At 37.3% G+C, this 27,655-nt stretch overlaps 2 protein-coding genes across 2 annotated transcripts; both read left to right on the top strand.

Annotated features, from left to right (window-relative positions):
* On the top strand, positions 1-15,794 carry LOC149790704 (innexin unc-9-like). Its single transcript, XM_089972751.1, has 2 exons — positions 1-140; positions 8,409-15,794. Coding segments are annotated over exons 1-2 (1,266 nt in total). The 5' UTR covers positions 1-138; the 3' UTR covers positions 9,673-15,794.
* Positions 1-26,664, top strand: LOC149790703 (innexin unc-9-like). The gene is made up of 2 exons (XM_089972752.1): positions 1-140; positions 22,863-26,664. Coding segments are annotated over exons 1-2 (1,242 nt in total). The 5' UTR covers positions 1-138; the 3' UTR covers positions 24,103-26,664.
* The last annotated feature ends 991 nt before the right edge of the window (positions 26,665-27,655 follow it).

The following is a 27,655-nucleotide window of genomic DNA, read 5'->3' as shown; positions in this document are numbered from 1 at the left end:
GTCAAACTAAGTTGTTTATACTAAACGGTGTAGTGGTCTACGTGAACAAAGCTTCCGGGGGTGTTTCGTCAGATTTAGTTCGCCGCTTGCGGGCGGAGTAAAACGGAAAATTTATAGAGGAGAAAAAGAAATCGCAAAATGTAAGTAATCTCTTGTCGTTATGAATTACTTGAAACATTTATTATATTTATATGTAAATTGTTCAAAGCTAACCTAAAATCTGTATTTAACCGAAGCCATGCACTTTATGGCTGTCTTAAGATAACCCCATGCATTATACACTGTATACAATACAGTCGTGGTATTTTTAGTGCAATATACTGACACACGACTTTCTATTGCAAATTAATCATGGCTTAGGGCCTATTAATTTTTTGTGTCAAATAAAAATTAGTGTAATTTTTTTGGACCTATTTAAGTGAATACTTACTTACTCGTAATTCGTATAAACTCCGTATGAATTCAGATCAGTGTAGATTGCTTGACGTTTTATTATTATTATTATTATTGCTGAATGCTGGAGCCTGCCTGGTGTAATATAGTTTTAATTTTGTCATCGATTCAGTCGTCTTCTACCCAGAAATAAATAACTACACCATTGCAGGTGGATTTAAATAATTTCCACAGACAGGTTATTACAAAGTAACAGTTCGATAAACGCTTCACTGTCATTCATATACCAGAACTAAGAAATCAGGTACTTGATTCTCTCAGAAAAAGGGGGAAACTAACACCCTTCCCTACTCCCAGAAGATAACTATCATTTCACATTCTGACCCCTCGACGAATCCGTTCTAATTTGTATATGCCATCTGCGCATTTAATCATTCGTAAATTACACCACCATCAATTTGAATTGGAGTAGGAAAGGGTGCTATCATTGGTTTTCCCAAAAAGTATTTAAAAATTGTCAACTCTTTTGAATCGCAAACGGAATATGGACCCAAATGGAATATTTCATCCTCATAATTTTATTATTGTTGTTGTTGTTATTATTATTGTTATTATTATTTGGAAATGCAACACTGTGAAGAAAATAATCAAGCATTTCTCACTTGAAAAAATGTTATGAAATTAGCATAAAGTCTTTACATAAGTCGTTTGTTTTATTGCTGCTTGTTGACTTCGTACGTCCAAAACAAAACTTAAAATTTATGGTCTTTTTCTATCTACTATGCTTCATGCTTCGTTCATCTGTTTTGCATATGTTTATGATATCTGTTTTAAACATTGTTACAAATAATTTATTTAAATTGATAATTGGCTCTATTAAATTATATCAATGTCCCCATATTAGGCTTGTAACCCAGTAATTATTCGGATCCGTTGACTTTCTTGTTGAGTTGCTTTTGAAAATGTTTATCTGTGGACATTTAGTTTGTTTTTAAAAATGTTTTTGACAGTTTTGTTCGTAAGGTTTATGTTGAATAAAAGCCAGCACTCGATTCACGTGCCGTTTTTGTTTCGGGGAAATGCGTGCACGTGTTCATACAGAGGTTGGTCTTTGGACAGGACATCCTCTTTAACTAGCTTGGCAAGTGCCGATAGCCAGACAGGCAAAAATCTATCAATGCTTGATGCATTGGCAGAAGGTGAAAATGATTGGGACTGATTTGTATAATTCCGCTAAAAACATTATGGTAGTTGTATTTGTAATCATTTCTGGCTTAATTGAGAAGTCTAGGAAACGCACACAAATACTGGAATTTGACGATTGTAATAGCCACGATGCGACCCTTGTCATGTTCGGACGCATCTGTTGAACAGTCATAAGTTTTCTTGCTGTTATTGTGGTGGTTACCATTTTAATGACAGTAAATCCTTTCTGCGTCCGGCTCAATAATTATATAATAGCTGAACAGCTTGTAACCTTTGGTGCTCGAGATGGCTTCGCCTTGGGGCCAAATGCGGAATTCGATATAGGATTAAATTAAGCTGTAGTTTAGTTGTTTGCACCACTGGAGCTGTTTTTAATATCTGTTATAGACAGCGCACATCTAACCAAAGCTTTTGGAAGGCTCGCATTCAATGGAAGGAAATCTGATGTAGCCCAGATGGTAGAGCATCTGTGGGTCACAGGTATAATACCCTGAAACACACCCGAGTAAACTGCGATTGAATTGCATTATATGTTCCATTCAAACTGATACGAAATGAAAAAAATTCAAAACTTTTTTCTTTTAACAAAATCTTTCCGTGTGCTATAAAGTAACTTTCTTTGGAGTGAAATTAATTTCGATTCCTTAGCTGTTTGTACAGAAAAGTAATTTTTGCTAGTTCCGGGACTAGTCTTAATATTAATCCACGGTATCATCTTACTCAATGAAACGGATATCTCTTTCACAAAATTGCTTAAGAATTGAGCACTGTAGTCCTCAGAGTCACTCTGCCCCCTCCCCACGTTCTGTTGTTAAATGAATATAACCCGTTTATACCTGTGTATCTATCTCATTTTGCGTAATATTATATAACTGAAAGTCATACAAGAGTGCAAAAATGGTCTTGATAGTAATGAATTACTGTAAAGAGGAATGTTGTTGATGTATGTACTAACAATGAATGTCAGCTTCGTTCCATTTATCCATTAGGATGATGAGCGCTGTTTTTATAATTACGTAGGTAAGATAAGTGTTGACTGAATAAATAAGGACCCTTACTCCTACGTTGGCTTAATTGTACCGGTGTGAAATGCTAAAAGGAGTACATTCCATCTCGACTAAAGGCAGTCTGTGGCTGTGGTCATGCCGAATTGGCTTCGGCGTTGTGTCTGGGGGCATGACACTTTACCTCTCAGATAATTTATATCCGTGGTCAAGGCACTTTACCACTGATATCAGGGAGCGCGTCACGAAGGTCCAAACCTCCAACTAATCAACTTGTTTCACATTGTGCATTTTGTGACTGATTAAGTATTGACACTCCCGTCGTTACACCCGAAGCAACATTACTCCGCTGCTCTTCGATAACTTGTCGGCCTGATCTCCAATGGTCGAGTGTCTTTCCCAAAAACAAATTGTGGCAGCCGATCTTGGCTGGACTGGTGACTACAGAGTAAATGCATCCAATATCCTATTGCATTCGTTTGTACAGTCGGAATATTAAACATGATCGTGCTCGTTATGCTGTGTATCCGGTGACATAGAATATTACGGTTGATAATAGGTTGGCGTTTATGTGTGTGTGTGTTTGTATGAAAGAGAGAGAGAGGGAGAGTCCTTTGGCCTTGAAATGAGGTTTTCTTACAAAACTTGGTAGAAAGAGTTTCTTGGGATGGGGTGCATATGAAATATATCATTCAGTATATATATGTATATGATCAAAGGATATATTCATTTACCATTGGAGAATGTTTAATTTGATAGGTACTTCACTCATTAACACCGATGAATTGATATGCCCAAAATCTCGCACTTCGTCACATTAATCAAGTAAGGTTGTAGAGCCGCGAAACATATGAAACAGCATATGTTGATTACAAAATCATCCTTTATATTACATCCCACACAAATATATACTTTTCGCTTGTGTCCGTCCGTGTGTTCGTGCCACCTTCCGCATTAAGGTTAGATGCAGCCACTGTAGAGTGACATACAAAAGAAACGTGTAGATTTTTGCGATGATCCAATTATTGTGATGTGTTTGTTATGATATTGCATTTTTGTTATTAGGTTAATAATAAATATTCAGAGCACTTGTTTCTTTAAATCGGACCCTTCCCGCCTCAACCAAGTTAGAGACAACATTCAAGTCAGTGTAGAATAAAATTTAGTTGTCCTTCGGGTTGATGCTTTTTTGTTTTTAGCGCGACCTGTTGATACTGTCAGACAGTTTGCTGTGATACCGTTTTGTTTTTTCATTTCAGTATATCTGAAACAAACCTGTGTATTAAAAATTAAAATTGTTCCTACTTGCACTCACTTAAGATGTGTTAGCAGCGTAAGCTGTGGATTTTGCGTGGAAGAATCGAAATTTGTTTGTGTACATGTGTTAAAGATTTTTGAAAGTACACGTTCCGTACATAAATTTAAACTTAAGCATACACTAACTGAACGATTACTTCATCTTTATAATCTCTATTTTTTAATTTATTCATTTACTATTCATTGGGCGGGGTACTTGGATTAAAAAAAAATAAATGTCGGTTGTCAAAAAATATTCAATATATGGGAAATATGGCTTATTGAAAAATAAATCGACAGTGTCGGAAGGTAATTAATTTGCATAAAAATTCATGTCCCAAGCAACATTCCCAGAGTAGTGCAATCAACAAATGTCTGCACTTTAAGTCCGGAAATGATCTTGTTCCTTGTATGTGGTATTTCCGCCATGTTAATCACCGTTACCAATGACAAATAGCATTGCCATCAGATGTTACCTAGTGTTACGCAATACGTGTTAATACGTATAGCAAAATCACGCAAAGAATTTGACTAGTCTAGGGAATAACCAAAAGCATTGATATTACCTTGGATGGAGGGTGTAGGGTTTTGTTTAGATTGTTTTGTGCTTGTTTGTTTGGCAGGTGTTTTTCTTTGCTTGTTTGTTTGTTTTTCTATCTTGCAAACAGCGAAAAGTTTGAGCGTTTTTGTGTGATTGGGAACGATTTGTAATATATGCAATTGAGTGTAGGCGGAGCTTACGACAAAATAGTGAAGCCATTTTGTGTGACCTGTTGACCTTTCTCTCCGAACATGAGATAACGCACGCTGCTATGTCATGCAAAATTTAATTACATCAGTCTCTTACGAACAAAAGGTGATTCAGTTTGTCGAACTTATCAGAAACCGCTTTTGATATATTTCAAGACATCATTAGAAAATATTAGAAACTAAACTAAAGCAACGTCTATGACGTATACTTTATGGTGTTTTTTTTATTACATTAGCCATCATCACCACGCCTTGCACATTTGACTCATTTAGCATCCGGGACAGCGTTGCAGAAACTATTGTCCCGTAACTATTACATTAATGACGGGATATTGTTACAACGGTATCTACATATTTCATTATTACGAAACAAACCACACACACACACGTGTATGTGTGTATATATATATATATATATATATATGAAGCATTCTTTGTTCATTTTTACCTTATTTAATATTTGGACAAAATAGCATCAAGAATTGGCGACATTCCGTCCCTTGAATTAGGCGGCGGTAATGTGAACGTGTAGCCAATTTTCTCGACATTTCGCGTTTGTAAAAGGAAGAACTTACATTTTTTTTATTAACAAAAGATGTGAAACTTTCAGAATGGAGTCAAACTGTCCCAGTCCACTCGTCAATTACATCTGTGATGACACTAGCGAAAGAGACGATAAAAACGCAAGTCGTTAACCACTAAGTGACTGTATGAACCATGTCACATTCTATGTTATTTTATCTATTAGTCAAGTGACGACACTTATTACAACATACCAGACTTAGTGGTTGATAAAATTATGCTAGGTTCCTGGACTAAATCAGAGTTTGCAGTAATGATTTATTTTGATCACTATCATGGTCAAAATTCAATAGGTCTTAAGGTATATATCTCACATGCAATTAGAAATTTACACGTATATGTAAAAAAATATTGGATAACAATATGAGGTGATGGCATTTGGCATTTATTCCTTTTTAACCCCGGCGCTTTTCGAAGAAAACGTGGAGATAATGTGATCCCTTGCGTCAGTCCAAGCTATTGTTTCGTAAGCTGCTCCTACACCGCTTAGGCTAACAGAAAATGTTTCCGGTCGGCCTACCGTCCCTATTTTCCTTGCCCATCTTTGCACTTCCCCTCCTTCCCGTTACAGTTTGTTTTTAGTATTTCAAAAAATCTCGAAAGCCCAAATTGATTTGTGCATATAATTGACCTGGTGTAGCCCAGCATTTGAAGTGCTTAACATCTTACCGATCATTACAATGTGTGCAATGTTTAAAAGAACACAAAAACAAAGAAAACCTATTTATAAATTTTAAAACCGGTACAATAGTTAGGTAACATTTATGGGGGGTGGGATTAGATAGAGACTTGATGTGCTTATGTGCCATATAAAGTCCATTGTAAACACAGACGCAATTATTTTTAAGTCGATTAGCTACAAGACGCTCTGATTATCTTATTTAATGATTGGGTGCCATTTCATATCTGCCTTGTTACCTGTCAGTCGCCATTGTACTCGGTATAAACATTAATTTGCGACGGCTAGTTGAAGTATGTCGATTCATTGTTGTCATCGTCTTAGATCATACAATGACAAAACATGTTTCGGCAGCGATTCCTTTCCCATCTGATGTGGATTTAATGCCATTTTCAGCAAAAGATGCCAATGCATGGCATCCAGCATATCTGGTGGAGGAAGAACCTGAAGAAAAAAACAATAAAACAACAACAGAGAACCACCGCCCAATGGAAGCTGCCCTCAAGCTTTCCAACATACCTACGTTGCTCAAGTCTGAGAATCAAGCGCACGCGGACAGAGGTGAGATGTGTGTGATCTATAAAGGCGAGCGCCATGGTTGACTCGTCCACCCGGGAACCTCCTTCGTCTGATGATGGATATCGACATATTTTCGGTCTACGGTGTTATATTGAGGTGTCTTTTTACGCAAAATGCTTTCCCGTGAAAGCAAAGTCGTTCTATGCTGAAAACAATCGATATGTTTTTCAACAATTTTTTTAAAAGAAAGAATCAAATCAAATCTCATCCCTTTACACGTACATGAGATCCCGACAGGAAGTAAATAACAACCGTTGAAGACGGCTGTTTGTCCGAATGGTTTTGTTCAAAGTATACATAAATGTTTTCGCTGTATCAAGTAACAACCATACTAGCTTCTAATGTTTGGACTGACGTAAGACACACAATAAAGTACACATGAATGTTTTGGCTATTTCAAGTTACAACCCTACCAGCTTCCAATGTTGGGACTGACATAATACACAATAAATTAGTCCTGTCCAAAAAGGAAAAATAATACATTATAATGTCTTATGAACTCCACAAACATGTTTATATTTAAATAGCGCGTTCGTTTAAAGTACCTCATTAGTGCAGTTTTTTTTATTATTCAAACACAAACGGAGCATGTTTTACATCCGCGTGTTACACTGCATCATTAGTTATAAAAAAAAAATTACGAAGTTTGCATTTAGATTTGACCGCCATTCCCATTTTTCTTGTCTGTGGCAAGTGAAAGCAAATACTTTTTGTTTTACACATTCATCTTGCGTGTCACGTACAATGCGCAATCACTCCTTTTCACTTGACATGTGAAGCCCACAAAATATTATATCCATGCTATAAATTTATATTTGTGTGCTTTGAATTAATTATTGAAACGTGTTTTGTGCCAATTATTATTACTCTCTTAAAGATAAAACTTAAATTGAATTAGTTATATGTGTATAAGATCATTTATTTCCAGTTCCCCTCAAACCTCAAAAATAATATGCCCGCGTATTTATTTTATGGAAGACATAAATTTATTTATTTTTTATTAAATTTATTTTTGGTTTTTGATGTTGAATGTTTAATTGGAAAATTAATTTGACGAATTAGCTTATGTAAATCTGTTTTCGGCATGACAATGTCTTTATGCTAACCCCTGAAACGCTCGATTCGATAAAAAAAAAAAAAAATTCCTAATGCTAGAGAATAGTTACAGAGGGTTCGCCGGATACACAACCATAGAAAAACTAAAAGCACATGTCATTTTTTTAGAGAGTACAGAATATACGGAATTGACGAAAAAGAGCTCTGGTAAAACGTGCAAAAATAAACCATTTACGAAATATCGAGACCTCTTCTCGTGATAATAGTATACAACAGTCCATACTGGCAGGCTGTTTCTAGGTTGTGGCGTATAACGGAAGTCTGGAGACTCGCGTTTGACGTAGTACTTTTTAAGGTTACACGCCTCTCTGTCACATTTGTTGGCCATCGTCATGTTTAATATCACCTTCCAACGATGCTATGGTACTTGCTGTCTCGTTTCCATTATATCATGAAAGATCCAAGACCGCTCGCCCTACTTACTAGTTATCCGCCATTGACATGTGCATTATCTAACAGCATTCTATTCTGTCACAAAGGTCAACATCGGGTTCTCTCTGTCGTGTGAGTTAAGGTAGGTTGACTCATTCCTACGCATATTTACAAAATGTTAATAGATCTTTACACGTTATGAAGTGATTTCATGTTTAGTATTTGTATATAGAATAAAATAAATCATCATGATAGTAACGCTAACTTGTAAATTGGGTTTTATCTAGAAATAAATGTACTCCTCTTATAGCTAAATTGCCCCATTAAGGTAATAGACATTTCCAATTACTCATTTTTGATAATTAAATGTATAAGGCCCCTCGTTTTAAACTGAAAAGACGCTTCTGACTGTGTTTCCCTCTCTTCCGTAGGGTGAAACCTATCTTGGACGTTGTTCCAACATTCAAGAAATTACTGGGGAGTAGAAGTGATGACTGGATCGACCGAATGAGTCATGTGTTCACCGTGCTTCTCTTAATCATTTTTGCTGTCATCGTCACTACGAGTCAATTCGTGGGCAACCCGATACACTGCTGGTACCCTGCTGAATTTAAGCCCTGGTACGAAAAATATGCTGAACAATACTGCTGGATCTCCAACACCTATTTCGTATCTTGGGCAGAAATTCTTCCTGTAGACGTGTCGGTACGTACGGACAGAGAGATTACGTACTATCAGTGGGTGCCACTGATCCTCGCCTTCCAGGCCTTACTCTTTAAAGTTCCGAATATTGTTTGGAAGATGCTGAACGGTGGGGCTGGAATCAACATTAATAAAGTTGTAGATATGGCCGACTTAACCCAGTCGGGATCGTTCGAAGACCGCGAAAAGACCATTCGCCACCTCGCCTTGTATCTAGATAAATGGTTGGACACCGAGAGGTCATATAATTTTGGACGCCTTGTTCAGGCTCGCGACAAAGTAACACGCTTCTGTTGCTTTATATGTAGTAAACGGTCTGGCACGTACCTCACCGCCCTGTTCCTAATAACAAAAGTCCTCTTTCTTGCGAACGTCATTGGGCAGTTCTTCCTTCTTAACGCTTTCATGGCCACAAACTATAATATGTTCGGATTCGAAATTATTGACTATCTGAAAAAGGGTGTGCCCTGGAAGGAGAGCCCAAGATTTCCTCGTGTTACATATTGCGACTTCCAAATAAGGCAACTGCAAAATATTCAACGATGGACAATTCAATGTGTCCTTCCCGTCAACCTTTTCAACGAGAAGATCTTCATATTTCTTTGGTTTTGGTTTTTCTTCATCGCTGCCCTGGCATGTTTCAACTTTCTCAAGTGGTTCTACATTTTTGCCTTTAAAAGAAACCGAGTCAGTTACGTCAGAAAATACCTAACTATCAGTTCCCAGCTTGAGAACTCTTTTGATAAGAAACTTTGTTATCGATTCGCTAACAATTACTTGAGAGATGATGGAGTTTTTATTCTTCGCGTTGTCACCAAGAACTCCACAGATTTGGTTACAGTTGACCTCGTGTTGTCCCTTTGGAAAATATTTCTGGACAAACAAAATAAAGGAAGAAGATCTAACATTGACCCAGAAGGAACTCTTCATCCGCAAGAAAAACAGCCGCTCACGGCCGCAGAAGAGAAGGAAAAGGAGGCGATGGGATTTTGAGAAAAAAACCCACTAGTTATTGTAATTTAAATAAACAAATCAGCAACAGAGTGATAGGACTTTTGAGGATCTTGCAGTGTCTCTTGCATACCATAGTAGACGCTTCTTTCAGTATATTGTTGTTGAGTGTTGTTCAGAAATGTTCACGAACACTAGTGTAAAAGAAAAGAACAAAAATGAATGTGACTAACTTTTTACTGACGAAATTGAATTTTTTTTCTTCAGAAGGGATGCTTAAAATCAAGCATCCGTCAAATTTTTTTTGGGGGGGGGTAAATAATTTCTTGGGGGTGGGGAGATTTCATGCTACGCCACCGAGGATACTAGCATCAGATGAGCACAGTGTGTGTCGGGATGGGACTTCATTTGCATGTAAACCATTCGATTCTGATTGACTTGATCGGGCGAGTGATAACCCAATGGGTTGCCAGGAAAAGAACTTGGTAGCCCAGTTTGCTTTAATAAATCCAACAGAGGCACTACATTTTGATAAGCTTAGTCTTAAGTTCTAGCCTTTTCCCATTATTATGCAGTAATTAATATTCTCGTGTTTTACAGATATCTCGATATTTTAATATTTTTAATGACCAACTCAGCAACCCGAATTGCACATAACTTTAGTCCAGGTATAATTATGGCAGCCCTTTTGAGGAACGGTATTTGCAGGCGCAACGAACTTTATTATACTCTTATGTTCCAGCATACAATTATAAGCTAATCGAAGTAAGCTGATTAAAATTAAGATATATTTACCAGTGAGTTGATCTCACGGGCATCTTAAAAGTTTCGAGTACTATGGTCCTTTGTAATTAGCTGTCCACCTGTACTATCAGAGGAAACGTTGCATTTCTTGTTGGGTGAGGGAGTTACAGTTCAGTAGCAGTATGCTTCGAATGACGGTTTTCACTTTCATCTGTATAAAAGCTGTCATTTGATTGATGAAACAAAAGAGCACGACCTTGCATCGGTGACGGATAGATCTACTTATTGACAGGCAGATCCTGATTGTATTCGGCTTGCAAATCCATTTGCTTCCTTGGTAACAGTATGCATGATTTTATTGTGTATTCATTATATGTTGTCATTACCCGTGAGTAGGATGTTCATATATAAATGCTTTTTACACAGTGCTCATTCGAAATGTAGAGTTTCCGATTGACTTATTTTGGATGGACTGGTTTATGGTTCATAGTTCATATGTTAAAGCTTGTGAATATATCAGGGAACAAATCATTGTTTCGAGTTGGGTTTTTTATTTTGGCCTATTTGTCTATTGTACAAGTTACATCCCTTTATGGCAAAGGATTACCTCCTCTCATGTGGATACTTTATACTGGAGGGCATAGTTGAAGGAGAATTTTTTTTTAAAATTACTTTAAACTGATTGTCTAAATAGTTTTCCATGGAGTAGGACAATTGTTTATTTAAATAAAGTAGAACGATGCCGATGTTCATTTCCTAACTATCATCAGAAAAATAATTAGTACTCGAGTTTATAATTATGTTTATATATATATATATATATATATATATATATATATATATATATATATATATATATATATATCGACGATAGGAAGCCAGCGCAGCGATGGAAAGAAAAACCATCTTTATATTGTTAAAATAGGCATGTGTAACTTCCTCCAGGGCGCGGGTGTGGTAGGGATTTTTTTAAGGCCACAGGGTGTAATAGCGATATTTAAGGCCATACTGTACGAAACAATATAAGCGGATAAAATCGCATTGCGGGCAGGATGCGGGCTGCGTGCACTCTTTAGGTTGCACATGCTCCAGAATATTTGGTTCAGAGTGTTTTCGTTTTAGCTCGCCTGTACAAGGCTGAATTAAATTCATTTATTTTTACAATATGTATATTAGCAAGTCCAGTAGCAAGGGTCATATTTATATTTTTCTCTTGGGAAGTCTTGTTTATTTTTATTGATTTGTCTGTGAAACAGCAACTTTGAGACACATTTCAATGCACGTTCAGCGCAATCAGTGGGACCAGTTATTTTAAGAGTTAAGTTTTCTTAAAAACAAACGTTTTTGCCCTTAAAAGGATCTCTGCATCCTTATTTCAGTGAAGAAAACAAACTTAAAACATCGTCGTATGCCTGTACAGGACATCCCATAAAGCTGTCATTTGCATTGAAATGTGACGGCCTTTTTGGCATTTTGGAAGGGTCAAGACGGAATTCGATTGATCATCCATGCCCAAAGCAGTATTTCCTCATACAGCAAAGCCATTAGGCAGGGACTCGCAACCTGTTGCATATATTTATTATACAGTTCGTTGCCTTCCAGCGATATCTTGTATTCCATGAATTTCTTAGGCAGCTTTTATATATTAAAAAAAAATGAGTAGAATTGAACATGCAACAAAAGTTAGGTCATCACTCTTTCCTTAAATGCGTGAATTTAACATCCGGCTCGCGCATGTTTCCCGTAGAATAATATAGATTTTTCCAGCGTCTTCTTGTGTACCAGTCCATATAGGCGAAATCCGTGTTGCATTTATTATTAAATATGTAAATTAGGAGATAAGTTTTAAAGAGTGTTTTATTTCGTATTTGTACTAAACAAATATTTCAAAAGTTCCAAATTATGGCTGTCACCGTTGTAGAAATACTCTGTGCCGTCAAATGTTGGTTTGTTTCATTGACTATATGAGTGCAGTTAAAACCTTTGATTCCAGTACGTCATTGACAAACCGTATGAACTATATCATTACTAAACCAATATTATTGATACTGAAGCTAAGTAACCATGTTCGCTTTTAATGTTTGACACCGCTAAAACAAAAATTTATCAAATCAAAATTTAAACATCAAACAAACCAAAGTTATAAATGTCATGGATTTTGCTAGACATAATAATAATAATAATAATAATAATAATAATAATATAATTTATTAGGGTTAATTGAATAGTTTTGACATAAATGTTTACATCCCATTTGCGATGTGTAATAATCTTTCTGATGAAAGGTGTTTCAGTAGAAGAATTTTATTTCTGATCAGAAGTAACTAATTGGTTAAAATCTAGAGTAAATCAACTTCGGAGAAAGAAGCGAATCCGGACTGGTTTCTAGGTAACTGAATACCACGAGATGACTTTACAGTTCAAATATGGAGCTAAAGCCGATGCTGGGTTTTGTCGCTCATTTGTAGAAGCGATCAACTCTATTTTTGACCTTTAGGTCTCTTCCTCTGATGAAAAATGAGATTTATAACAATATGTAAAGATTGATTCTCTAGATTTTTCCAATTATAATTTTTTAACATTCTATGATTACAGTGTGTGAAATTTCAAAGGATGAACAAACAATCAAGGCCGAGTAAAATGAATGTTTTCGTAATTGTTATTACCAAGAAAATCGGTGTATTGAGTTTTTACTTTTATTTTACATAGGGCACGTGATTTGTGAATTTTTAGGAGATTTTAAATTGCTCCAAAGATTTTCACGTCTAAACAGTATGCATGTTTTAATCTGATTAGGACATATATGCAGGCTTCAGTCATGTTTAAACACGTATTTCCACAAGATTAAGGGAATTTCGGCAAATCGGTTTAAGTTTGTGTTTAGACAGGTAAACTTGTGTGGACACGGAGAACAAAACCGGTTAAGTGGTTCTTAGTTCGCTTAAGACTTATCAAGCTTACGCCATTGAAAAAGAGATAATAAAAGCGACATCATGGATGTCCGAGGTCAGCAAAGTTGAAATAAATATCTTGCTTGAACACGCGTAAATAAATTAAAATCTTGAATATAACTGTTTGATCGAAGTATAGGTCAAACCTATGGGTTTGTTTTACCCGGGTCTCGGTCATCAGTGTAGCTTTGTTTTACCAGAGTCTTGGACAACCCTCTAGCCTTGCTTTTCACGGGTTTTGCGCTGTTTACTAGACTTACAAAGTTTTGATTAGTGACTTGGTTTTAAATATATGAAAAGCATTAATGATACTGGTAATTGGTTAACCTGTTTGACATGGTGTGTTTACGTAGAAGCGTATAATTGGGGTAGTTGTAGAAAACGCGGCGAACAAGTATGAAGCTGACAGAGATACATTGATCATGTATGATACCCGTTTAAAGTATCATAAAGTGGTAGAAAGTGGGTTTGTTTGAGGTATTCTAAATACGCTTGTCCATAAGTGCTCTTGCCAGCAGGACCGGCCTTAGGCCGACTAGACCCCGCGTTTACAGGAGCACTGCGCGTTAGTAATTTTTAAAACTATATCACTAGAGAAGTAATTGCAAAGTTTTAGTTCGATATCATACAAAACGTGTTTAAAGGTTTATTTCCAATGCCTTGCGGGGGGTGGGGGTGCGCACGTAAATGCTGTAGGGTAGAAGGTCTGCCAAACTGATCCAAATCGGACCCCGCGTTTGCTAAGGCCACTACTGCTTGACAGTGTTCGTGATGACCTTTGAACAAACGGGGCCTGGGGTGGCCTAATGTTCTAAACGAGCTAGCTTTTACGCTCCTATCTCACTTTGTCTACGTGAGTTCTATTCTCGGACTGACCACTCGAAGTATCTCAGTAAGTTTGCTAGTAGCTTCCCAATTGTTCGGTGGTTCTTTCGGGAAGATTCATGTGTTCTTCCTCCACCGAATATACTGGTCGTCATTGTTAGCATATCATGTTCTGACAATTAGCGTTAAATCCCCCACACTAAATTTGAAGAAACTATTCGCAGACAGTCCTCTTTCGCATTCAAAACAGTGGAAAATGCTCATTATAAATGTCACTGTGTCCTATAGTTTATTTTTAACGGGTTGCAACTTAACAGTTTAAGCATAATGCTCAGAAGTAAAAGGTATTAAAGGAGTGACCGGTGTAGGGGTGGGGCATTAATTTGATGTTACAACATAATGCCATTGATACATGCAAGTCATATGCATGAAACTTCAGGCGGTTTAACATCCGGCGTATGTCATATGTTGTATGTTTTCGTTGCCTTTGAAGTGCTGTCGAAATTAATGCATTTTTGAAGACTCGTCCGATCATCAAAATTGTATTCAGTGATTATTCAGGTTTCAATACCATTTTAATAAACGTCACTGTGACCTTCTTTCCACGCTCATACCCCGTTTTGAAAAGCCTGTCAGCTGACACTTCTGCCCTCGTTGCGAAGCAGTAAAAAGTAGGTCATAATACATGTGCGATTGAATTAAACAAAGATTTAACTATTGGCCGTTTGTCACTAAAAATGTAACCTTTTCACCACCCAGGTTGTTGCTTTGATATTAACCCTGTGCAAGTAAAATAAACAATTGTACCTTAATATGCTGAAGGAATTTGTTGTGGGCATTAGTAAGCACCATTTCAGTGCTAGAGGTGAAGGCTGTATTTTTGTAGAGGAGCTAGTACCATATTTGTAATTTATCTTCCTTCAGATTCGTTCCGTAGCATATATGATAATGTTATGTAGACCAGACCTTGTTTCTATGTTGACACTGTGATATACAACATTCAAGAATAGCCTGCTATTTATTTTATTGCAAATCTTGAAGTTTGCTTCAATTGTCACACTGTTACATGGTCAAACTATATTTATTCATTTTTCATCTATACATAATGGGATTTGTTTTCGCCACACGCACAATCGGTTTTTTAAAAGATCCCTTTATTTGCTTGATATTTCGTATTTGCTGACGCAATTTATCTGGTTAATGATAAACATCAACCTTTTGATAATATAATGAAAGCACCTGCATCCATTATCGTATGACATGCTTATGGTTATCAACCTCGTATATATTTTCCTTTTGCTACGCAAATGAAAGCGAACGTTATAAATGTTAATTTATCATTTAAACTGTCTTTCAGCTATGATTTTGTACATAATTCTGCCGCTATAAGTAAGTGTGTAATAGACAATCTTAGTACATTCCCAATGCTTTGGTTTCAAGTATATATGGATTTATAATTGTGTTTATGTTAGAGTGGCATACTAGAATAGTGTGATCGTTTTTACTTTCCCTTGCATTAAAAATCCACAGCTTGCATCTCGATCTGTCGTCTTTGCTGATTTATTTTCAATTGTCTGTACATAAGTAGAAGTTCAATTGATGTTTTCTGAAATCATTTAATTTGAAATAAATATTTGAAATGTATGTTTTCAGTATGACTGGTGCTCCTGTCTGATCCCTCTCTCTCTCTCTCTCTCTCTCTCTCTGACTTGTTTTCGTGAAAGAAATTTAACACAAATGGATTACGCTCAAAGGGTTAGACATCAGAAAATATATTGAACAATGATGATAAAATCAAACATATATATATATATATATATATATATATATATATATATATATATATATATATATATATATATATATTACTTTTTGGGGCCCCGAGTGGTCTAAAGCGCTCTCCGTTTCGGATCACTGACATCTCACCTCTGTCTGCGTGGGTTCGAGTCTCCGATTCGGCTACTGTGGGTATGTGAGAAAGCTTGCCAGTAGCTTCTTCTGGGTCGGTTATTCTTTCCGGGGTTTTCCCGGGTTCTTCCTCCACAATTAATACTGGCTGTCATGTATAGCCTATCGTGTACTGAAAAATGGCGTTAAACGCTACAACAACAACAATTAATTTTTAAAATGGAAACTGAATTCGTCTTCCGAGCCAAAATGCAGTGATACCTGACTATAAAATAAAAACGCTGGCATCAAAATCTTAGTCTTTCGACGTATGTCGTCAATGCAGGAGTTAAAATATTTAAGTATAATTCGATGAAGGGGTCCGGTGGGCGCGCACTTACCCACTCCTACACGAAAATGCGCGAAACCGGTACGTTTTACTGCGATAGTTAAAGGTACCGTTGTCCTAGAAACTGGTTAAATGCAGTAGCTTTCGGTAGTTCTGTCCACAGACGGCTTGTTTGTTTGTCCCAAGGCGATATTTCTGGATCCGCCGTGGGGGTAGTCTCGTTTACACTTCATATTAGGACAGACTTGGGTCATTTTACCCTTCAATTAAAAAGAAAATTGTTTATAACCAGAGCAGGAAAACTTATTTTTAGTTTGAAATTGCATCTTGTATTGCGATATTTTGACGTCAATGCAAGAGATTATTTCACAGGCATTGTTGACACATTTAGATAATAACATCATTCCAGATGATCACTTTACGTTGATCTATATGTAATCTTGATCGTACCTTGTACATTAGACCTACTGTTGGGTTGACAATTGATAACAATTTGTACATTTTGTTATCCATAAGGCGGTCTGTCTACAGTCTTTCTTTACTGCATCAGGGGATATGTACACAACTGCATTGGACAAAGTAAGATTGAAGGTCTTAGGATTGCGTATAGAGAGATATAGTGGGGGGGGGGCAGTTCAGGATTAAAATGATTATTAATGGTGTCTACTTGACTAAAGTTTACGGATGATAATTTTTTTATTCAGGTCAAACAGTGATTGTTTGCTCAAAATTTTAAAATGGATAGATTTTATTCGGAATGCAATTGTGGAAACTTGTCTTTAATCTGATCCCGGGGTCATAAGGGTAGACAGTAACGCTGATGTCATGGTCATTGTACGGTATGTCAGTCTATAGGACTAACTCATTAGCTATGGTTTTATTCATCGTACAAGTCTTTTGAAGTATGAAAATATGACGATGGTGACAAGTCCCGACAAATCACCATTGTGTCCGGGTCCTGTATCCAGTGTAGTGGCTTAATCAAGTCCCGACTAATCACCATTGTGTCCGAGTCCTACATCCAGTGTAGTCGCTTAATTTCATGATTCGCGTCAGCGCAAGTCTGTAATGGAAGACATAGATTTGACCTTCTCGGCATAAACTTGACAATGAGAAAGCTATCTGAGATGATCCTCGTCAATTCATTGTGTACGGAGGACAACAAAAGGATCGCATACATCGATGTTCGATTTAAAGAGTTTGGGTTATACTAAACATCATATTTATAGGGTGAAGCTAATATGTCCTAATGAGTCGCCAACTTTGGTACCTTCTAAATACTGACTTGTACCATTATATAGTGTACCAGAAAAGGGCTTCACTACGGATTCCTGTTCAACTTTAGTCGTCACATGTCATTAGCTAATATTTTAATTCATTTTCTCCATCCTTCCCCGATGTTATTCCAAGCAAATAAGTGCTTGATTTATTGCTGGATTATGAATTTCTTTAAGTTTTTAAATAAAGAAATTTAGTCCTTTGCATATCCGATATAGCCTCGAAAATGCGCCACAGATCAGACCCCAAGATCACCCACACAACTTAAGTCCATCTTCCCAAGCCAAGGTTCCGATAACCCTATCTACACCTTGACATATCAAGCAGATATTTCTGAGTTTCGGGTCGGTGAATTTCATTGGATGCGGTGGCAAATTTGATCGAGACAAGAGGAGCACACAACTTGAATGGACTGATCAATAAGCAATTTTCCAGTGTCGGTCCATGTTTCCACAAATACCTTTCACTCAAATACACCTGTATTGGCTTCCCTCTGGTACATAGTCATACTTTCGATGTTAAACTTAAAAGGCATACATTTAGCTCAGTTGCAACCACCGTTTCGGTGGATGTACAATGCACCACGCTTAGTTAGTTAACTGGATTATAGAGGCTTGCGCACAAGTGTGCATGTGCCTCCGGTTTATTCCTGCACCGCAGGATGATAATTAATCCCGAGAGAAGGAAACAGTGCCTCGTCCCTTTGCACCACGCTATTGGTTAGTTGGCACTATATACTAAGGGAGGCAACACAAGAAATCCAATAGATGTCGCTTAGACAAACACCACTATAGCTATTCGATCCGCCAAGGTGTAGATAGGATTATCGGAACCTTGACTAGCGAAGGTGAGTTAAGTCTCAAACCCAGCAATCTCATTGGTTGGCACTTAAATCGGACTTCAAATTGTCCAGTCCAATGTCCTAAAGTCTCGACTTAATGAATTTCACCGAAATAAATCTTAAATAAAGTGGATATTCTTTTTAGCCCCAAAATGACATTGTCAATAATTTAATTCCGTTGATATATCACAGTTTAAAATTAATTCCTCTTGCAATTCATAGATAGAATACTCACTATATTCACAAAAACTGTATCAGACGACTAAAATTAAATTCGCAGTAATTAGTTAATAAGATTTGCATCGACTGGTTGCAGTATAATCGCATACTACTCCAGATTGGTTAGTATATTTATCACACGGAAGGTTCGATGCGTATAACGCGGAAAGTTGGATACGTGCATGCATACATCACACAAGAGGATGGATGCGTGCATGTATATAGCACAGAAGGTTGGATGCGTGCTTCTATGTATCACATAAGAAGGTTGGATGCATCCTGCATATAACATACGGAATGTTGCGCGCATGTATCGCTCTGAAGGTTGGATGCGTGCGTGTGCGTATGCAGCCAAGGTTGGATGTGTGCTTGTTTGTATCACAGAGAAGGCTGGATGCGTGCGTACATATATCACGCAAAATGGTGGATGCGTGTGTGTATGACAGAGAAGGTTGGGGGCGCTCACCAATTATTGTGTACTTTTGAGAGTGACGTATGTAAGGTGACGTTGTTTGCATTTGAAACACGCACATTGGAGAGAATGTTGGCACACTTCTGTGCTGCTTTGATGTCATGTGGCTGAGATTTCTTTGGATATTGTAGTTAATGGTAATTGTACATGATCTAAGCACACTAAAATGACTGCTCCCTTATGCTAAAAAAAATCAGTCTGAATTAGTCAAAAGTACATTAGCTTTAACACCTATTAAAACAGGGAAAATGAATTTTGCCCAACTAGACAATACCAGCTTCTGATAGTGCAATGGATGAAATACTACATGTATAATAAAAAAAAAAGTTTTCGGCGCTTTTTTTTACAACTTACCCCTGAAGTCCACGAAGTGAAAATAACCAAGCGGAGCTAGCAGTTTTTTAAAGGTGCAGTAAGGCTAAGATGTATACTCTATAACCCATATTATACCCATCAATCATACACCAAAATAAAGGGAATTAAAGCTTCTTTGAACATTACCCAAGATATACAAGGTCCTTTTTAAATAGCCAGTATAACCAGTGAGGCAACCCGGCAAAATTCTTTTTTTTTTTTAAATTCTAGCCCTCTGCAAAATACGAAACTGTAGGGTACCACCTTAATATAAATATAAAAATGCATGCAATTAGTTTGTCTTCTTTTCATATCATTATGTACGATATTCTGAACAAAAGGGTAAATGAACATTGATTTTATGCATGAAAATAAGTTAATTATGCTTATTTTGCTTTTGCTTACATAAAATGCCTTGAGGCAGTATTGTGTAAGTAATGACCTTAATTATGGGGAAATTAGATGTCTTGGAATATAGCCCTGTGCAAAATACGAAACTAAAGCGCCACCTATATCACACAAGAAAGTTGAAAAATGCAACCATATATATATATCATACCGAAAGTTGGATGCGTGCGTGTATATATCGCGCGGAAGGTTGGATGCGTGCGTGTATATATCACGTGGAAGGTCGAATGCGTGCGTGTATATATCACGCGGAAGGTTGGATACGTGCGTGTATATATCGCGCGGAAGGTTGGATGCGTGCATGTAATATCACAGCCAAGTTGAATGCGTGCGGATATTTATCACACATATGGTTGGATGCGTTTCTGTATGTATCACAAAAGGTGGATGCGTCAGAGAGTGTGGTGGGAACTTGAAAAAGAATCTACTTTTTATATTCGTGACATTTATTTAATAATATGTTATAGCTGTAGCAGTGCTTCATATGCCCACGACAAGCTGATGCGAATTTGAAATGATTAATTAATTAATCAATCAGAATGATTAATTAGTTAACACATTTTCTTTAGCGATATTTTACTATGTCTAAATTGTGCAACTTGTTAAATATTGTGTATATTCATTTTGTACAACCGAAGACTTAGTTCATCACTTTACAGCCTGAAAATAAACACTCTTATTGACAATACGGTAACTAATGGGCGGGTGGTGGGAGGAAAATCTCGTAATCTCGTTATCATTGTTGATCCTGAATGGATGGCCTTACTAATATGTGACTTTCCCGAAAAGACTTCTTATGATATTTGGTTGATCCTCGGTGAAAATCATGCAGGTATGAGGATCAGTATGGTCGTGACAGCAGCCATATTGAAAATCTTATTGCTACACCTCCCGAATAAAATGTTATTGACATGGGATTTTCACCAAATAAATTTTTATGATGCCTAGTAGCTTCTTAATGGAAATCATGCCGCTGCACACATCAGCATGACTGTCACAGTTGTGATATGGGAAACGATATCACCACCTGTCGTGAGTGAATGGTAATATCAGCATTGAAAGAATTGTTTTATAATCGTCAGGTTGTTGGTAAATAAAATTCTTGCCAGACTTATTGTCAGTACGGCCGTTACATAGCTATCCTGACAATCCTGTTACGACTAGTAATATTGCCACTTTGCTTTCACCAAACGACTGCTTATGATGTAGGGTCATTTCCTAAATGGGGCTGTCCTAATGGCACGGATCTGTTGCCTAGTATGGCCGCCATTGCAGGCATCTTAAAAATTTTGGTTAATGTTATCCCTTCCAAAAGGAAAGTCACATCAGTATGTGGTTTTCACCAGAAGACGTTGTGTACTGGCTTATTAGTCATAAATTCAAGTGTTGCGAAAATAATCTCAAGTATGCCCACCATGGTGGCCATTTTGAAAATATTGTTTTCGCTTAAATCGAAAGTCACTTTGAGATGGTTTTTCATAAGAATACATGCTTATGGTTTCTAGTTGATCCTAAATGAAAATGATGCAGACTGACCCTCAGTAGTATAGCTACCGTAATGGCCATCTTGATAATAGTGTTATCCACCCCACTGGACGGCCTTTATCAACATGAGGGTCTCACTGATAGGATCCTTACTGAAAATGGCGCCAATCCTACATCCATTAAAGCTGCTATGATTTCTTCCTTGACAATTATGACGTCACTATTCCTGATGGTATGGTCTTATTGGTATGGAGTCTTCACCAGAACACTTTTATTGATTTTCACTTGGTCCTAAATGAAAATAGTGACAGTCTGACAACCAGTATAACCACCTCGGGCGCTAATTTGAAAATCTTGTTATCGCTGAAGTGTATTTGAGATAGTGAAAACACTTGACGGTTAAAAGGAAGAAATGGTCTTTTCTTCATTTCACGGAAATCCTTTTTGCACATCAGTTCCTTTGAGTCTCTCATGCTTGAGTTCGATTTACATTGGCCAATGAGAGTCCTTCATAAGCCGAAACGACCTGGTCTAAAATTGGATCTAGTGCGCCATTGTAATCAATAAAACACGCTAACGAATGCACTCGTACCTTAAAGTCAAACTGCGCCAATATTTAATTGTGAAATTATTTTTGTGAAATTATTTAAGATTTGTGTTTTTAAGATTTTTCGGGGGGTGGGGGGGCTGTTACCTGCCGATCGGAAGAACTGGCTTAGTCTCATTGCTGTCCTTTGACAGGCCATACGGTTGTTTTCCTCAAATCTTGAATGTGGAGGCTTTTATGATCCACCGTGGTTTTGAATTTATTCTGAAACATATTAATGTTCAACTTTTTCCATAATTTATTTTTTTTTAAATCTTAAAATTTCTGCCGTATGGATCATAGTCACAAGTGTTATACTGTGTGTTTAACAACACGAGCACAATATGCGATTGACTGCCACATTAGTGTTCGGGATTGTGCTGCTGGTCCTTGCCATTGCACGGGTTTCACCCGTAGAAAACAAATGATTAATATGATTTGATTGGCTGATTCCTATTTTCGGTGCTCTTCCCACACATAACCATTGGTGTTAGTTGCATACACAAAGTAGTGTTATCAGTGAAGAAAAGTTTAAAAACTGGAGGCTGAAAACAGTCACAAATATATGCGTGCGTTTGTAAATGCATTTAAACTCTAGTCAACTTGTGCTTTCTCGTCCTGTATCTTTTTTTTTCCTTTCTCAGTTGTAAGAGTAGTCATTTAAACATGACATATGTTTGACATGATTATGCAAACGTAATAATTTTATTATCGTCTGGTGGACTTAATTAGAACAGAAAATTGCGTACTCCTTATTAGGTGTATGCACTCTCCTAAGATCTGACGTTGTTTTCATCAACATTTTTTACAAGTTTCCTCTCTTTTCATTCTAGGACTACGCCACTGTTGGGGGTAATCCCCTCCTTCCAGAAATTAGGCGCCAGTCGGACAGACGACTGGATTGACCGAGTTAGCCACGTCTATACGGTTGGTCTGCTGATAATTTTCGCCGTGGTGGTGAGTACGGGTCAGTTTGTGGGTGATCCCATCCATTGCTGGAATCCAGCTGAATTTACTGGAGCCTATGACGCCTACACTAAGAGCTACTGCTGGATAAAAAATACGTACTATATTCCCTTGACCGAGAGTATCCCGGTTGACATTCAAAAACGTCAAGATTCAGAGATTACCTACTACCAATGGGTGCCACTAATCTTGATATTTCAAGCTTTCATGTTCAAAATTCCAAACATCATCTGGAAACTGTTTAATGGTGGATCGGGTTTGAATTTGAGCAAAGTTTGCAAGCTTGCAGACGAGACGCAGTGGGGCACTCCGGACGATCGGAAAGGCAAGATCAGAAATATCGGCAAATTTATGGACCGATGGTTGCAAACTCATCGAGAGTACCATAACAATATCGTCGTAAGGATTCAAGCCAAAGCTTCTCGGGTTCTCTGCTTTGTTTGCAACAAGCGGCAGGGTACATTCCTTACAGCCTTATATATCTGGATCAAAGTTCTCTTCTTAGCCAACGTCATCAGCCAGTTCTTTATACTCAACGCTTTTATGGCCACGAATTATAACATGTATGGCTTTGAATACATAAAAATGTTCCAGAGTGGAATAGCAGTGCAAGAGAGTCCGAGATTCCCGAGGATTACGCTCTGCGACTTCCAGATTCGACAACTACAGAACATTCAGAGGTGGACGGTACAATGTGTTTTACCGATCAATTTATTTAACGAAAAGATTTTCGTTTTCTTGTGGTTCTGGTTCTTCGTCGTTGCTGTTCTTGCTGGCATTAACTTCGTCAGATGGCTTTATTTGATCGTCCTGAAGCGAAACAATTATAAATACGTGAAGAAATTCTTGCTTATCTCCTCGAAAATTCACACAGTGGCTGACAAAAAGCTTGCTCGCAGATTTGCTGAAGAATACCTTAGAGATGACGGGTGCTTTGTTTTAAGAATGGTTGGCATAAATTCAACAGATCTTGTTATATCGGACTTGCTAGAAGAGCTGTTTTCTCAGTTTAAAGAGGCTAATGAACCGAAGCCGCACGAGTACATCCCGACCATTGACGAGGAGGAGAATCTGACCGAGAAGGAGAAAACAAATGGACCCTATTAACTAATATTGACACCAGACGGCGCTTATATGTAAATATAGCAGTTGTATCTTCGCTGCTATACACTATTAGAACCGTATGGTTAAGATTAGGACATGAGATCCGACGATAGAATAAACGTAAAAGCTTTGGTCAGTCTTATGACGATAATACTGATTTAAGATTACTTTTTTGAAGTAATTGTCCCCCACCTTTACTAAGACATAGCATCAGCATTTCCTTCCATCCGTCTCGTCAGCGCATATTGGTTTCTGCTTTATAACTTTAAAATACGCTGATGATAAAAGTTGTGGTTCAGTATTTTAACTGCCTCCCTTCTCCTTTATCTTCCTCTGTGTAATTTTAGAGGCTTTTCAAATTGAGGTGTCCAGACATGAGGTGTCCAGACATGTTATCAACCCCTTTATATTTGTTATCTTTGGTGTAAGGGTCACAGGTTTCACTCACGTTTGCCACTCAGCTTTCTAACTTGACATCTTAAGATAAGTGGAAAAGGTTTGGTATACGTGTATATTGTCACCATAAGAGGTGTTGCATCACGCAGTGGGGCCTTAACTTCATTGTCAAATGTCGGGTCAATAAGGTTTCGTTTGTTTCTTTTTTAAATATTATATCAGTTGTTTAAGGTTCAGGGATTAATCATGATATACCAGTGCTTGGAAGTTTGGTGGCATCTGATGTATAAGCCATGGTATCCTTGAGGGTGAAAGTCAATGATTGGTATGGGGTGGAGGTACTGAACCATTTACTGCACGTTTCCTGTAATGGCCTTTTGAGACTGGACAATGAAACTTTCCGTGCGTGTCGAGTAACATTTATTAAGATCACTGTCAAATTTCATAACGAGTAACGTTTGTGACTTCGGGGTGGGAGGCGGGAGACAAAACATCATTGAATTGGCTTGTTTAGTTTCATGATATGATGTTAAATTCGCACAAAACTTGGTCAGTCCAACGGTGTTTTGACATATTGCCAGCAATTAGTTGTATGTATAGCCTATCGTGTGCTGAAAAATGGTGTTAAACCCTAAAACAACAACAACAATTTAGTTGTAAATAGTTGTTTCCGGTCTGCATTAAATTTAAGAACCACGAGACTTCCTAAGGTTCCATGAAACAATTTACATATGGGAAGATGTGGAACTCGCATTAAAAACCGGAAAGGAGATACCCATTTGAAAGGACACAATAGAAAATTTGGATTTCGTATATAAGGTGAAATATTAGACATAGTTGTCCGATATACAGATGAAGAGCATTCCGCGGATCAGAAGCTTGATTTTCTGCTGTTATATAGATAAGCTGTTTTGCGTTTTACTAAGATCCATTCATTGATGAATAGTGATTGTTGTCGGTCATATTCATTCACAAGGCAAGTGTTTGTCTCAATAGTAACGTGTAATTTTATGCTGTTTATCATATACTTTTCACTTCTTGATAACATCCCTAAATTTTATAATGTCTTTGCATATTAAATATCGGACTTGTCAGATGATATCATTAAACACATAAGACTTGGTTATAGACAACATATTCCACTTTTGTTCTTGCCGTGCACTTTTCTCAATTTCATTCAAGATGTGTATAGATTTAAGCAAACTTATATCAAAATAGACTATACAGAAATGGTTTCACATTTTAGACTATACAGTAACGGTTTCACATTTTGGACAATGTTTCTCATTTTGTATACACTATACAGTAATGGTTTCACATTTGTACACATTACACAGAAAAGGTTTCACATTAATACACACTATACAGTAATGATTTCGCATTTGTATGCAACATAATCACATTACGCACTTCAAAACTCATTCTTCAGCGCCAAAGGCCAGTAGCTTGCTAAATCGTGTCGTAATGTAAATTCTTTATTTTCTGAAATTTCTAAATATTCCATGTTTCCAAATGGGACCACTAAATGCTTTGTAATCACTTTTGTTATGTAAATATGATTTTATAACATGCATTATATTTTTTATAAATGCCAATCGAACAAAACTTAACGGGACATATCAGTTGAATGTCATTTGCAAAATGCCATCGTTGGAGAACTGCAAAACAAAAAAAAGACACATACCCTGCTCTGCCGGTGCATAATTTACAATCGCGTACAGATGGTACATTTGCACATTGTCTAATAGGACTATGGTTATTTGTCTGGTTGTATACTGTCATTCCACAAGTTGATTGGGACCAGTTCAGTTGGCATTATATTATCATATCTATTTTTCTTTTGCAATGTCCAGTAAAACTTACGAAATCTAGATTTTTCATTTGAAGATTCACATATTTTAAATGTAAATTGTTTGTTCTATTTACAGTTTTAATTGGCCTACGTTCGTAACGTTTACTTTCAGTTGTCCATTCATACGGGTGTGTGTGTGTGTGTGTGTGCGTGCGCGTATTCAAAGTCATTGCATCAGTCTTGACAGATCTAGTATATGGTGCATTCTTCTATATCCTATATGCAAGGAGACGTGGCAGGTCTTCCAGTTTGACAGTCTGATATACATATGTCATTGTATATACATATATTCATAAATACACTAGATATATTAAGTGCTTACATTTATTTTCTTTCTTTGTGTTTGTGTTTTCAGTTGGGTTGTGGGATATGTGTTCGTGTAAGTTGTCACATTTCCAGGACGCTGTGCATTTGTTTTTAATGGGGCCACTGTTTCGAAATCAACAGAACCAGTGTCGTTAACTAGAGACACGAGCGCCGACACTCATCAACCATACTGGGAGGAAAGCCTGTCCCTTAGAGAAGGCAGTGCCCTCTTAAAGAGTATCTTCCGATACGTGTTGCAAAAAATGATAGGTTTGCAAATTATACATTAACTACGTCACATGGCGGCAGTAGGTTTGCAAATTATACATTAACTACGTCACATGGCGGCAATAGGTTTGCAAATTATACATTAACTACGTCACATGGCGGCAATAGGTTTGCAAATTATACATTAACTACGTCACATGGCGGCAGTAGGTTTGCAAATTATACATTAACTACGTCACATGGCGGCAGTAGGTTTGCAAATTAGACATTAACTACGTCACATGGCGGCAGTAGGTTTGCAAATTATACATTAACTACGTCACATGGCGGCAGTAGGTTTGCAAATTATACATTAACTACGTCACATGGCGGCAGTAGGTTTGCAAATTATACATTAACTACGTCACATGGCGGCAGTTTATGTTCGTTCTAGGTTCATCTTATTAGCTTGGTGCAAAATCCGTTTTCATCCTATAATTTGTTGATTACAGTCGGACAACCTTTTGTGACTTATTGGTAATGTCGGTAAACCTTTTGTGACGTAATGGTAAAAATGCGCAGCCTTTTGGGACGTATTATTAATGTCGGGGAAACCTTTTGTTACGTAATGGTAAAGTCACGCAGCCTTTTGTGACGTAACGGTAAAGTCGCGCAATCTTTTGTGACGAAGTGGCATAGGAATAGCATTTAAACACTTACTTAGCAAAAGTTGTACTCACTAGGTTGTTACATTTAGAGCAATGACGTCATATTTTGATTCATGACGTTAATAGT

This window comes from Sinohyriopsis cumingii, chromosome 10 (genome assembly GCF_028554795.1).
Source record: "Sinohyriopsis cumingii isolate HCF-2022 chromosome 10, ASM2855479v2, whole genome shotgun sequence".
In the NCBI taxonomy this organism is placed as follows: domain Eukaryota; kingdom Metazoa; phylum Mollusca; class Bivalvia; order Unionida; family Unionidae; genus Sinohyriopsis; species Sinohyriopsis cumingii.
Note: the sequence above shows the minus strand (reverse complement) of the source record. Positions and strands in the feature narration are given on the sequence as shown.